The following is a 14,729-nucleotide window of genomic DNA, read 5'->3' as shown; positions in this document are numbered from 1 at the left end:
CATCCATTTGAACCATAATTAGCATATTTACTTATGGCCTCCCTTTGTCTTTTCTAAACAAATGAGGAAGACACTTGAACAGTAATGCTGGAGAATGTTTTTTTCAGATGCTATTTGTAAGCAAATCTGATTTTAAGATGAAATGTGAAAGGGTAACTAGGTGCCAGGGAATTTAGCACTGAACTAGACAGTCAGAACTTTTTTAACCTTTGCAGGAAGAAATAAACTTTGCTCTCATCTAAATGTTCACGAGAAATAATGTTGTAAATAGTTTTTAAAAAATATTTATTACATGTGCTGTGTACAGATTCATGTTCTGAGTGATGTTGGTTTGCATTGTAGTATTGTAGAAGAATATATTTTGAGCAGTGGACTTCCTTTCATAACACAGTTCACACATGGAGAAAGAACAAAAACCAGCAGGTTGAGAGCTGTTTGGGGCATTTGATCTGTAATGTTACATCAAATCCAAGCTTTAATCGTTCCCTCTTCTCATCTGGTTATGTTATATATTGTATATTATATATATATATATATATATATATATATAAAATACACACACACACACACACACACACACACACACATACATGTATGATAAACCGGTCAGTGGTCAGCCCCCAGACCTGCAGAGCAGATTTCCAGGTTTTCTTTCTGATGTGTTGCCTGTAAGCAATAAGATTCTAGGTAATAGCATTTATTCCGGGCTCTGCGTTAGCCCTTGTCTCAGAGGATAGGGTGGGGGTAGAACAGCTCTTGCTAAGATCTCTTGCCTTTGCTGGAGAGGTTGCTGTACTTGAATTTTTGCTTCTGTTTGTCTGCACGCTCCTTCACATCATATGACACTAGCGATGGATGAGAAATCTGCCAGCACCAGACACATCAAAAATTGGGCATAGAGACTGAAAAATTATCAATTTTCCATGAACTTGTAGGGTTTACAGAATCTAGCTGAGGCAAAACGCATTTGGCTGTAGCATAAGTGTAAGAACCTTTCACATTAAAAATGTAAATGGCCAATAAAAAGTCCTTTGACTGTATCTGAGCTACCTTTAAGAGCTAGCCCATTTCCTGTACTCCTCCTCTGTGCCTGAGTTTGAAATATCTGAAGCCCCCTCCGTGTCTGGGGTTAAATCATTTAGGTTCGTGCACAGAGGGCAGTTGCCTCTCCAAGCGTCCCAGCGTGTTCAGTCCAACAGATTTCTAAGCTGTTTAGCAGCCTCTCCTTGTGACCGTCCTGAACTTTATGAAAAATACCCCACACCCAGATAACCATTAATAGAATAATGTAGTTTTTTAGGCTTTTGGAATATGTCTTCTCTTTTGTATTTATGATGGTGTTTGGAATTTTTCACTAGTGTTTTTTTAGATTGAAGTGGGTGCATTAGGATAAAACTTTCCATTGCTGAGCCTGAAGCAAGCAAGGGGAAAGAAGCGGACCTATGTTGTGTCTTTGGGAAGGTGACTACTTCTTGTGGTGGGGGGAGGGCGGGGGTGCGTTATAGATTATGTGGGGTAAAATAGAATTCCGCCCTGAGGCTCCCGAGTCTTACGGCCTTGTAATAAAGGATCCCTTTATTAGCCTCACGCAATCTCAATAGAAGCCTGCTGTTTACCCTCAGGGAACAAGTAGTTTTCAAAATTGAGCTCCTCCCAGGTCGTTGGCCAGTGCCTGTGTGCAGGCACTGGTCATCTTTGTGAACTCATGGCATTATTTTCCCATACGTATTATGACATTAAGAAATTCAACCCCAACCTGTATGAAAAGCACAGCCCAGGGTCCTACTTTTAGGCTAGAGTTAATGCCTTTGAGAGGCCAGGGGGTCATAGGAGGCCCATGCAATTTAACTGAAGCTCAGGTGCCGTGTTGGGTTTTTATTGGTTTCAGGCCACAGCCTTCAGAATGAGTTTAGGGCAGGGCTGCTGATCCGGCTGTGGATCCAGGGAGCTCTAAGATGAATCTCTACCGTTCCTGTAAAGGTCTTTCTGGTTCTTCCCAGTGTTGTCATTGCCGAGGTCAATCTCGTAGTTGTTCAGACGTGCTCCTTTTTGCTGTCTTGTGAGTCTTAGCCAGCGATCCAGATGCCCAAGGACAGAGTCTTCAGAGGGCCTAGCTCCTTCCTGGTACCAAGTGTGTGATCCTGACCCGTGTGAAGGCGGTCTTGTCAAAAGCAGTGAAATGAGAATTTCTGCAAACGGTAATCCGGATGATCAGCATGTATCCCTTGGGCCTGGACTTCCACTATGTTAGTGAGTGTAGGAAAATACTGTGTCTTTTATGGAAGAAAATTCAATGTATGCTGTGAATTTGTTGGTTTGAAACATTGAAAATTTTTCATTAGACAATGTTTACATACCTCACCTGAAGAACCTTTGAGAGTGTATATATGAGATTTAAAATATATTAAGTTGCTTTAAAACAATATGTATAGCTATAAAAGTTGGAGTTATTTTAACTTTGAATATGTACCAAGTCTCTTAAATATTGAAATCTTGTGGACTTTTTGTGCTTCTGTGTTTTACTTTCCTATTAGACCATGTAGGAAACTGTGTTCTTGTTATTGGTAAAGGGGCCCTCACTGAAATCCAAGCTTGGAAGGATTTCCTTTGTTGTTTCAGATTTTCTAGTTTGGTTTTGAGGGTTGGGTTATGGAGCTAGAGGATGTGTGGGTGGGATTTCTCTAACGTTGACATCTATTCCATGAGCTTTTCCTAGGCGCTTATTTTATTGCAGCGTATTAAACTTCTTTGATATTAAAGTGTGTTTGTGTAGTTACTGGAGAGGGTACAGAACGCGTTGAAGCCCAGCATTCTACTTGTAGCCTGCGGCAAAGTTGTTAAGTTGCCGGAAGGAACCGAAAAGCAATACTTCTTACTACTTGTGCCTCGGCCACTGGTGTTGGGGCTTAAAGGAACATCGTTTGGTAGATCTGTGGCCATTTTGTGAGTTACGCCTGACTTCAGGGACTAGAAGACACAACGGATGATCCTTGGGAGTTCCCACGGCAGAATTGGGAAGGTGCCGGTGCTTCATCCTGAGGTGCAAGGAGCAACTGGACCCGCGCTTCTGACCTCAGGTACGCCACTGCTAGATGAGGGGGGATGTGCACAGCACCCCAGCTTCCTGGAGCCCATGTTGGGGTGTGGCAGGAAATCCTTCCATTTACTCGATCCACGACCCGTTTCGTTATATTCTTTCAACTCTCCTGGAGATGAGTCTATTTAGGGATCCAGTGAGCCAGTGATTCCTGTGGAATCGGCCACAATTTCATTAGCAAGTTCATCTGACAGTGGCCATTGACATGCAGAACTCCACCCTTTTCGTTGTTGAGATAGACCTCTTTTCCTCCAGTATTCCTCCTGTGGTAGAATAACTGGAATCTGACATGAGATGCAGACTGGCTTGGGGTGAGGGAACATCTCTGCAATGAACTCTCAGGGCTCAGGACGTAGGGGTGATAGAGATGCAGGGAAGTGTGGCAACTCTAGTTGGAAGCCTGGGCCTCCCTTCGACTCCCTCCACCCCCCAGCCAAGCCCTGCTGTGCCCATTCCCTTGGCTAGACATTTCCTTGTAACTGAAATGTGCCTCTTACTTTACTCTAACTCAGGTTGCAGACTGGTGGCTGACAGTTGTGTTTTATTTAGCCAGTGTTTAAAAAACAATATTTTAAAACTGAGTGTTTACATAAAAATTGATTTCTAGCTTCTCTTTTTAAAAAAGATAATGAAGATCTGACAAAATTAGTGCGTGGTAAGAATCAGGTGAAGCTGGGTAGATTGGAAAGCTCACCCTTCAGGTCATCACAGTCTGCCTCATTTACCATTTGTCCCTTGCTCTTTACAGTAGGGAACCAGGTCTCTGTCCCTGCTGCTTTATCAGAAGTGGCAGTACAAATGATGGGCTGAAGGGCATGCGCCAACGTGATTCATTTAGGTAAGTAACCTACTGGCCTCTCCAGACTCTTGAGCTTACAACCCTATTTTAACCTGTTTTCTGTCCTGTACCTGGTTCATTACATTTGCTCCCAAATCCCTCATTGCTTTGAAGGCACTGCAGTTACCATCACTACCCACTTTCAAGGTGACCATGTGCTGTTAAGGTGTGGCATATGTGACCGTCACCACGAGCGGGAAATCAGTTCATGGTCCTGCATCAGAGGAGGGCCAGCGGGGTCCCCTTGGTGTCAGGGGCCTTGCCCAGCCTCACTGCCAGGGCCTGGCCTCGCCAAGACACTGAGGTCACTCGTCCTACAAAGCTCAATTTGAGTGCAATTCTGTGGTCTGAAGTCATAGTAGAACCATGTTAAATATGGGCATGGCTCTGTACACAAACTTACAAATCGTGGGTGTGACACTTGGAGAGAAGTGAGGATGGACAGCCTCCCCAGATCCGTGTGTGCTGTGCCGTGTCAGGCTCTGTTCTCACACTGACATCCCCAGGGAGCTATGACTAAGCCAGCCCCCCAGACCTCCCCTTCCTTCTTCAGGAGGAGCAAGCCTCCTTTGCCACTTCAGGAAGGCTAGAGAGTTCCAAGGGCAGATACCCTACATGTGCTGTGTCTGGGCTCCATGCCTGGATTGTGGCTGGTTTATGGGCAGCGCAGAAACTCGCGCCCGTGCGAGGTTGTGTGTCAGCAGCCCTGGGCTCATCCTTGATGCAGAAAAAGATCAACAAAGGCAGAACCTGAGTGAATCAATTTCATGTTCACAGGAAGACAACAGACAATATCCAACATGTTCTAAAATAACACGTCTCAGGACAGGGGAGGTGTGGCTCCCCAGGGGCTTGTCCTAAACCAGTCTCTTTAAAAGAGTGATCCAAACAAGACTACAGAACCCCCCCACCCCAAACCAAACCAAACCAAATGTCACAACTACATAGCATCTGAAAAGCAGAGCAAGACACTGGATGTTGACTTTAACATATAAAAATACTATAACAAAATGAAATACAAATATATATTAGAATCTGTTAAGTATTCTGTGTAAAGAGATACTTTCATGGTTAGGCTAACAGCAGGCAAAGAAGAGACAAAGTCCAGGCTTTTCGGTTTCCTGACGCCTGCACGGGGAGCCGGGGCCACTGTCGCCTGCAGTGCTGCCAAAGCAGCAGCAACTTTGGGACTTGCCCTGCTTGTGTCTCTTCAGTAGAACCAGCCGAGGACGACGTCCAAGTGAACTGGAGTCTTTACCAAAGGGGTGGCAAGGCTTGGAAATGGTTTCTCAGATGATTTCGCGGCAGCCTTCTTCTGGGACTCGGCAGGCCCAAACGGGAACAGGCAAGGTGTGTGGTGATCCAGTTCCTTAGCAACTTTCGGGTTGGTGGTTCAGTTGAGGAAAACTTGATCCTGGGGCGCATGGGTCTCTCGGCCCCTCGCTGCCCTCACCCTTGTGGTGTATCCCAGTCTTCTGGCTCGACCAAGGGTGAGTATGGAGCTGGGCTGGGGCGTGGGGTGCTGTGGAGGGGTGGACAGGGGTGGCAGCAAGCTCGCAGGGTGCTCCCTGCAAACAAACACTCCATCCTCTGCCCTCCCAAACCCATGGCACTGGGAGTGCAGGACTCCTGGCAGCCAGTACCTGTCTGCAGGTGCCCTTTCCACTTCTGCAGAGTGAAGAGGTCCTGCCAGACATCGCCCCTCAAGCCCGGGGAACGGTTTCTGCAGGTCAGTGAGGAATGGTGGTGGCCAGGGGAAGGTATGTGTCTCAGGGTTGGTGGGTTCCGTGGAAGGGGCAGGCTAGCTACACTTGAGCTTTCCTTCCTACCCAGCCTGGTGCTGGCTGCTGTCCAGGTGCCCGCAGGGGCCCAGAAAGTCTAGGTAAGAGACGGGTGCTGTGCAGCCCTGGGAGAAGCCCCTCGAGGCCCAGGCTGCTGCCCATGAGTGTGAGGGGTGCTGTGGCCTTGCTTGCTTCCAAGAAAATAGAGCCTGGCCCCTGGTGAGGGGCAGGTCCAGCCTTCAGGACACCTCCCCAGGTGGACAGGGCAGGGTCCTCTTCCCGTTACAGGGGGCCCAGGACTCAAACTCACTGGCCTGAGTCCCAGGGTAGTGGAGCACACCAGGTGCGCTCAGTCGTAGGAGGCTCCGGGATACTCGGTATCAAGGGCTCCGCCTGCTGCCCCCAAGCACAAGGCCACCTCAGCCCCAACACAACACACTCCCCTGACCCTGCCTTCTGTTTGCAGATGGAAGGAGCCAGGACAGGGACATGCTCACCCTCCTTGCCCCCCAGGATCCCCCAGGGGCACACACTCTTGGGGAGACACTGGGACAGGAGAGCGTGACCTATCTTCCTTCCAGCCAGCTCGCTATTTAGGCACAAAGATCATCTTTCTGCGTTTTCATTCTGCATGGAAGAGAAGCATTTGTAGTCACACGGCCACATGTTCGATGACTCTTCAGACACTGAGTCCTTCCTTGCAAACACTTGGAGTGAGCAGCCCTGGCCTGGGCCGGTGTCTGTGGTTGGAGCCCTCACTCGCCTCAGATCCCTTCCCAGGCATCCTTCCCAGGCATCACAGGTCGCTCCTGTGATGTTCTGTAGTCAGTCCCATCTGTCCGTGAGGGGAGAACACCCGCAGTACCCAGCCCCGGTTAGGCACATGAATACTTGTTGACGTGATTAATGAAAGTAGATCTTCTAACTCTTCCAGCTTCCCTCCTGGAGCCACAGTGGGAGGGTCTACATTGCTCGCCCCCATCTCCCCATTTGATAGCTGAGGAGACTGAGGCCCATGAGGAAGAAGTTTGCCCACAGTGACAGAGCCGGCGGAGGTTTCCTGATGTCTGGACCACGGCTCCCTACTGGTCTGCGGCATGAGGTGATCTGAACCCCGTCTACATGGGAGGAGACCCCTCCTTGGCCTAGCAGCCTAGCCCAAGCCCCCTACACCCCAAGTCCCCCTGCTAGCTAGAAGCTGATGGCTGGCTAACGGCTGGGGAAGCCCAGGACCAATGCCCCCTTGGTGGCTAGTGTCTGGAGGTGGTGATGTTTATTCAGTTGGAACCAAGAAGCCCTCTGTCCTTTTTGCTGGTGGTGTCCCCCCGCTAGGCAGTCCCAGCGGTTGTTTCCTCCGCATGAGCACCCTCCTTGATATTACAATGCTCATCCCATAACTTTGGGATTCAGAGGTCTGGTCCTAAAACCACCTCCACCCCCTGGCCCGTTCCCAAGCAAGCAGTGGCTGCAGCACTGCCAGGCAGCCCAGGGGGCAGGGCTTGGTCCCTTCCTGGCCAGCAGGAGGGGGCCCTGCCCCTTCGCAGCCTGGCCTACTGCCAGCAGACGCTGCAGCAGCAGAAGCTGAGAGCCAGGCCGGCTGCCCCAGCGCAGGCTGAGAGTACGTCAAGGTTATCTGCAGGGGGGCAAGGGGCTTCTGGGACCCGCACAGGCCACAGGTGAGAGGACAAGGCTGGTTTGGGAAGGGGCAGTCCGATCTTCAGACCCAGGTAGCAGGCAAGGAGGAGGTGTCACTATTCTGCACTTCTTGGCCTGACCTCACGCACACATTCATTCAACAAATATTTATTAAGCGCCTATTTGTGCAAGGCACTTCCGGAGAGGGCGGGCTGCGGCCCGGGCCACGCCCACCCGCCCCGCCCCGCCCCGCCCCAAGCTGCCGCGCCGTTTGCTTTAGAAAGGTGGTTCTGGCCGCCCCCCCGACGGGAGGGCCGGTAGCCCAGGCGTCGCCGTGGTGATGGCCCGCACCCCAGCCCAGCTGCCGGCCATTCGGTCTCCGCTGCGGCCGCGCCCCCTCGCCCGCCCTCTCCCCTCCCCATCCACGCCGGGCGCTAAGCGCAGAAGGCACAGCCACACTTGGTGGGCTTCTCCACCTCCTCGGCAAAAGAGGTCCCGTCGCTGCACTCAAAGGTGAACTTCCTCCGCTTCAGCCGCAGGCCCTGGCAGCAGCCCTGGCCGGGGCATGAGCCCCGGCACTCCACCCACGACAGCGGGCGCGTGGTCTGGCAGATGGCATAGCCCCTCTGGACCTGGTGAAAGTCCCGGACAGGGTCCCCCCGGCACTCGGACTCTGGATGGGACAGACACCAAGAGAAAGCCTCAGGGCACACCCATGGGCCAGCGCTGCCCCTGGGGAGGCAGGAGGAGGAGAAAAAGGAGGAGGAGGAGGGTGGGTCAGCATCCTTGGACCCCACCTCCATCCCCACCTCCTCCCTGCCAGACATGCACATGCACACACTTCCTCCTGGGCCCACAGTGAGGTCAGTGAAAGGGAAGAACTTTCTAGCAGCCAAGGCCCCCCAGGACAGATTGGGCTGTCAGGGTACAGTGGCCTCCAGAGGAGTGCAAGAGGTGGCTGGAAGCCTGGGAGGCGATGACATCAGAGAAGAAATTGAAGCCAGGAGGACCTGGGAAGGGTCCCCAACTCCCAGACTTCCTGCTGCTCTCCAGGTCCCTAAGTGATGTGGCCAAGATGCTGCTACTCTGGTGGTCTCTTCTGTAAGGAGAGACCCCAGCCAGAAGGGGCACTTAGCCCAGATAAAGGGGCTACAGGGCAAGCCGGGCCAGGGAGAGATGGGCATCTGTCCGGGGTTGGGGCTCAGAGCCCAGAGGATTGGGGGCGCTACAGCCCAATAGCAGCCCAAGGTGCAGGAGGGGAGAGGGCGCACGGAGGGGTTGCTGAGGTTGGGAAAAAGAAAAGTCACTAAAGCACGTTGTGGGGAGGGACCCTGGAGAGGGCATGTCAGGAGGGGGGCCCCTGACCTTGCTCGCACAGCTCGCCCGAAAAGCCGGGGTGACACACACAGTGTGCCCCCTTGGTGGCTGAGGCCTGGCAGTGGCCATGCAGGCACCTCAGGCCCCCACAGGGGTCTGCAGGTGCCCCAGCCTGGTTGCACAGGGCCCCCGAGTACCCATCCTGGCACTGGCAGCTGTAGGAAAGAGCATCTAGAGGCATGCACTTCCCGTGGACACACCTGCAGGGGACAAAGAAAAGGCGCTGTGAGGACAGGCCACAGCCAATCCGAGCCCCCCCGAGGACACCCACACCCCCAGCCTCGGGCTTCACAGGGTCTTATTCTGTTCCCAGAATTGAAACAAAGGGAGCAAAATGTGATTCTCTGTTTGTCCCTAGGGTCCTTTTCCTGTTAATAAAAACTGAAAGCCAGAAAAAATTAATAAAACCCTGTGTTAGGCCACATGTTCCAATTTTGGAGTTTAAAGACAGTCTTTCCTCACCATGGGGAAGTGGAACGTGCAGGGAAGGGAAGGGAACCTGCAGGTGGGCAGTGGGGGAGGGTTCCCTGAGCCCAGCCCAGGCTCACTTGTGGCCATGGCAGGGGCCGTCGGCTGGCTGGTCGCAGTGCAGGCCCTCCCAGCCGGCCTCGCAGTGGCACACGGGCCCTGGTGTGGCATTGGGCTGGCAGATACCATGCAGGCAGAAGAGCTTCCGGCAGGGCTCGCAGCCTGGCACCACCCCTGGCTTCATCCTCGTCTTGGTGAAGTCCTGCAACTCGTTGTTGATGTACAGGTTTCGGATGCAACCGTGGAAGCTCGTGCCATTGAGGATCTGCCACAGGCGGAAGGCGGCCGAATTCACGTCCACTGGCATCCCTGGAGTGGAGGGGAGGGGGCAGAGCTGGGCTGAGTTAGGCTCAAACCCTGCCTGGCACCCACCTCTGAGGTCCACTGGGCATCTCTACAGTGTTCCCTCTTGCCCTCGGCATCTGTCCTTCAGTCTCTGCAACTCTGGGCCAATGTCTTTTGCCACCTTGGAGGGTCCAGACTCCTTTCCCAGAAGAAACGGAAAAGCTGCTTCCTCTGTGATCAGAGCCTGGGGGTGCCAGGCCTGGCAGCAGCCAGCTGACAAGTGATGCTCTGGGTGCCTGAGTCTGGCCGCCCTCACCCAGGGCTCCTGCCCAGAACACCAGCTTTTACCTCCCAGAGACCCCAAAAGCAGCAAAGGACCTGGGCCCAGAACTCATGTGTACAGCATTTTGTCCCCCACTTTTGTGGTCATCCCTTCACAGCAGCCCTCTGACGTCGGAGTTGCTGAAACCCCTTCGATTTCAGTGCTCAGGGACCTGTGCAAAGTTGCACAACTAGTAAACGGCAGAGCTGGGGTTAGAATCCAGGGCTCCATCTCTCACACCCTCCTGGCCGAAGTCTCGGCAAGGCCCTCTGCGGCACTGAGGCGGCCCCGCTGCATCTAGAAACCTGTCTCATCGAGACCTAGAAATGTTCTCGGGTGCTGGATGGGGTCATCTAGCCACAAAGCCTGCAAGTCCATCTGGGAGGTACCCAGTTGAAGCAGGGAGTCCGTGCCTGGGCCTCTGAGGGACCCGAGAATGGACCCTGAACAACTGACAAGCCCCTTCTGGCCCTAAGCCAAGAGGAAAGGTGCCTTCCGTGCAAAAGATGGCTGGGAAAGCCCAGGCCCCCTCCCAGGCCAGGCCTCAAGCCCAACCCACATTCCCATCCTCCTTTGTCAGTCTGGGCTGGGCAGAGAGCAGTGCGGGCTCTAGGCAAGGTGGACAGTCCGCCAGCAGCTTGGCCATTCACTAGGATCCTCCCCCACAGGGCAGTTCTCCTGAGCCTCGCAAGGCTCAGGCCAGAGAGCAACAGAGGCCCCACCTGGAATGTCTGTTGCTACCACCTGATGGAGTGGCCCGGGGAGGGCCAGCTGCAGCTCCACCCAGGCCAGGTCCTCACCTCCCACATAGAGGGGCGCCTCGCTGTTTAGCGTATAGTGTTTGCCGAAGTTGTCCATGGTCATGGGGCTGCCGCCATCGATGGAGAGATTCACCATCTGGTCAAAGGTGACCAGCTCAACGGTGTGGAACTGCCCATCATTGATCGTCTCGGCACTGGAAGAAGATGGGGTGCCCCCGCCCCAGGGAATGGCCTTCAGCTGGACCCATCCCCGCCTAGGCACTTCCCCAGAAAGGCCACTGGTCCAGCAGCTGATTCCCAAGAAACCAAATATCTAACAGAGGGGACTGTGGGGACTTGATGGCCTCTGACCTGGTCCCTCCTGCTCCCCTTTGGGCACTCTCTCAGGAAAGCCGAGAAGTTTGGGGCAGGGGTTTCCAACTAATCAGCCTCCCCTCCCCACTGAGGAGCTCCCTGTGTGGCGGCTGTGGGACGGGGAAGGATGGGGCCACTACTCAGGCCCCAGGGAGCCTCGGACCCAGCATGGGGCTGGACTCGGTGGTCTGAATGCCCTTTCTGCTCGGGCAGCCCAGGTCTCTGGTAGTGCCGATAACCACCTGCTCTTGGCTCAGGAGACCCCTCCCTGGCAGCCCCCCAGCCCTTGAGGGCAGCTGGGGGGCCTGAAGTAGGCCTCCGTACCTGTAGATGGCAGAGCTGGGGTAGCTGCCCGGGTCACAGCTGACACGCACATGGCCCTGGTAGAGCTCCACCGCGATGTGGTCGCTGTCCCCATTGTACAGCAGGATCCCATTGTCCTCTGCTGTGGAGACCTATGGCAACGGCACTTTCTCTCCCACCCCACCCCACGCAGCAGCAGCACAGGCTGGCGGGCGGGGCAGACGGAGGACCCACAATTAAAAGAGAAATGTGTGCAGAACAGTCCTCCCCTGCCTCCCCAAGGGAAACATCCTCCAGGGGGCGCTGTCCCAGGCTGGCAGCCCCACCCCACCCCCACCCCCCTCAAATTCCATCCACAGCCGGTCTGGCCAGGGCCAGGCAGGGGAGGGCAGATGGGCCAGCTGAGGCCTGGAAACTCCGTGCCAGGAGGTAAGACAGCTTGGGACCACCTGCCCAGAGAGGATGGTTAGGATGTGGGGTATCCTGTTCTGTGGGCCTCAGGGAGCTGCCTTGGGGCCAGGACGGGATCCACAGAGGACAGATTCAGGAAGACTCTCCAACAGCCAGAGCCACCCAAACCTGGAAGGTAGCACCTGTCACTGGAGCCATGCGAGCAAAAGCTGGAGCTGTGCCTTGGGAGGAAGATGCCTCTATGCTGCTGTAGGAGCCATGACCTTTGTTTCCTGCCTTGTTCCTCTCCTGGTAAAGACCCTGACCCCCTGGTCTGTAGAGCTGGCACATGGCCCAGTCTGGACCACGGCACCCTATCTCCCTGGACTCAGTAGTTGGTCCAGGGATGGGCATGTGACCTGAGGCAGGCCAATCGGAGATATTCTCCGATCCGAGGTCGTTGACTGTTGTCCAACTAGAGCTATCGGGGAAGAGCCTGCGGTGGGGATAGTGAAATAAACTGAGCCTCTCCAAGGATGTGCCTGAGGCAATGGCTGGGCAGGGTTTTGGTGAGTTTTATTCTGTTGAGCAGTTAGGCTAGCTGTGGTCTTACTGTGTGGACAGTGTAGTGGATAGAATTTATGAGAGGTGATCAAGGGAAGGAGAGCAGAGTGGGCATGTTTGAGAGGCTGAAAGGTTCTGAGAGAAAAGAAGGAGAAGAGGACAAATAAAGGAGAGAAGAAAGATGTGGCAGTTGGGATAAGGAATGGAATTTGGGGAACAGGGATGACTAAAGAGGAGTTTAATTTCTTTTCCTGTGAAGTGCAATGCAATCCGCTGTCCCTCCCCAAGAAACATTTAGCAAACAATGCTGAAGTAGAACTTGCTTCTTTTTCCCTCAACATAACGATGTTCTCAGATGGAATTCAAGACATAAATGGAAAATAAGGGCTCCCAGCGCTAGCTGTGGCCGTGTTCCAGCTACATAGAGAAAGCCAGTCTGCAGCATTGGAGGCTGAAGCTGAGGGGAGTCTTTGAGACAAGAGATGGTGGGAGAGGATCCTGGTAAATTTGGTTTTCCGGATCCAGTCACCCATGAGACCACCTCCACCCCTGCCCTTCCCTGAGACTGGTTTTGTGACCCAATAACCTTTCCGACTGCGCTTAAACTAGCTCAAGCTGAGATCCTGATACCCACATCCAAAGAGTTTTGACTAACACAGGGTGCTCCCAGCTGTCCCGATACTCTGACCTGAGGCCAGGGTCCCCTGCTGCCGGACCACCCTCTGTAACGCACACCCTGGGCACGCACCTGCAGTGTGATGTTGGCCCGTGGCCAGTTCTGCAGGTCGGTGAACTGTAGGTAAGTGTCCCGATCCACGAAGTTGACACTGAGCAACTTCTCACACTCGGGGCCGCCAAAGCCCGGGAGGCACTGGCACACGGGCTGGCTGCCCTGGTCCACACAGTTGGCCCCGTTCTGGCACTCAGTCCCCTCACAGGGGCTCCTGGGGGCAGGCGGGCGGGGAGGGGTCTCGCAGAGCTGCCCACTGAGCGGGAAAAGACGCGGGTCAGAGAAGGCAGGGCCAAGGAGCAAGGGGTCATCTTCCTCTCCCACAGTCCTGGAGAGAAACTCACTAAACATCTTGGGACCACTGTTGCTTTAAAGTAACAGAAGATGCTCCTAATGAACACTTTCCCTAAGAGAATTAAGAGCCAGAAAGATGCTGAGGAACAAGGTGAGAAACAAGTGTGGCGCAGTGGTTGAGAGTCCGCCTGCCGACGCAGGGGACACGGGTTCGTGCCCCGGTCCGGGAGGATCCCACATGCCGCGGAGCGGCTGGGCCCGTGAGCCGTGGCCGCTGAGCCTGCGCGTCCGGAGCCTGTGCTCCGCAACGGGAGAGGCCACAACAGTGAGAGGCCCGCGTACCACAAAAAAAAAAAAAAAAAAAAGACACAAGCAGAGCATGGGAGGTGGGTGACCGGAAGGAGGGCAGGTGCCCTCCCCTCACAGCCTCCCAGAGAGACCAAGATGCAAAAGTAAATGACCTTTAATGCAGGGCATGTCTTCAGGGGTTCACTGGGCAGGTAAGTGATGGGGCGCTGCCCAGTAATCTGTACGCACCTCCCGCTCCCTCCGCCAGTCAGGGTAGGGACCCTTTGCCTGTGCTCTGAGCTGCTGATGAACTTTCCCCAGACCACACATATGGTGACTGGCATAGCCACGGTGAAAGCTCCCAGGGTGGGCCCTGCCAGTCCCAGAGCTGACAGCTAAGAGGAGTCAGTCACTCATGGTGCCTCCCAGGGCCGCTCACCTGTAACCCTCAGCACAGAGGCAGGAGTAGCCATTGACTCCATCCACACACTGGGCCCCATTCTGGCAGCGGTGGTCCTCGCAGTCATCCCGGTTCTCCGTGCAGTTGTCACCCACATAACCAGGTGCACACTCACACCTGGGGTGGGCGGGGGGCGGGGTTGAGTCAACAGCCCCACACACAGCCCAGAGCTCGGCCAGGAGCCTGTGCGGCCCCAGGGCTGTGTGTGTGGCAGAGAGCCTCATGGCCCTGGGGGTCTGCGGGGTCCCCCAGGAGGTCACACGGAGCCCTAGATGTCAAGATGCCCCCACCCGTCCTGAGACCGTTTTCTCGTCCAGGAAGAGAGTTTATGTGGGCTGCAGGCGGGGGAGGGGGCTGCTCTGGGCCGGGAGGGTGGACACCCAGGAGGTGGAGGAGACGGGCGCTTGTGGTGGAGGACCACCCTTAGCACCAACAGCACATCCAAGGTCAACTTTCAGCCCCTTCTCAACGTGCCCCGCTGCCCTCACCCCCCTCCCCAACCCCAGCCAATGCATGGCTCTGAGTCACATGGGGCTCACCCATCCCTCTTCCCCAGCCTCCCAGCTGCACCGGCCCAGCCTCCCAGGCCTCAGACGCTAGTGCCCGCCTCTCCACAACGTCCTGACTCCAGGCCAGGTCCCAGCTTCCTGGCTCACACTGTGGCCCACTGCTCGCCTGAGTCAGTCCATTTCTGCCAATTATTTGCCCATCAAATAAAGAGC

General features: G+C 54.5%; 1 protein-coding gene across 1 annotated transcript in view; it reads right to left on the bottom strand.

The window, feature by feature from the left end:
* Window positions 1-7,785: 7,785 nt before the first annotated feature.
* SLIT1 (slit guidance ligand 1) overlaps window positions 7,786-14,729 on the bottom strand; it is a gene marked incomplete at its 3' end in the record, with an annotated part of 171,469 nt that continues 164,525 nt past the window's right edge. Inside the window, exons 31-37 of the mRNA XM_082854318.1 lie at window positions 13,987-14,124; window positions 12,984-13,221; window positions 11,303-11,433; window positions 10,664-10,818; window positions 9,277-9,565; window positions 8,717-8,928; window positions 7,786-8,024 (exon numbers count right to left, since the gene is read on the bottom strand). Of these exons, the coding sequence (XP_082710444.1) occupies window positions 7,786-8,024; window positions 8,717-8,928; window positions 9,277-9,565; window positions 10,664-10,818; window positions 11,303-11,433; window positions 12,984-13,221; window positions 13,987-14,124 (1,402 nt within the window). The remainder of the gene's footprint in view (window positions 8,025-8,716; window positions 8,929-9,276; window positions 9,566-10,663; window positions 10,819-11,302; window positions 11,434-12,983; window positions 13,222-13,986; window positions 14,125-14,729) is intronic.

The sequence above is a fragment of the Leucopleurus acutus genome, assembly GCF_964270905.1.
Source record: "Leucopleurus acutus genome assembly, chromosome: 14".
Lineage (NCBI taxonomy): Eukaryota > Metazoa > Chordata > Mammalia > Artiodactyla > Delphinidae > Leucopleurus > Leucopleurus acutus.
This window is presented reverse-complemented; position numbering and strand designations above follow the sequence as displayed.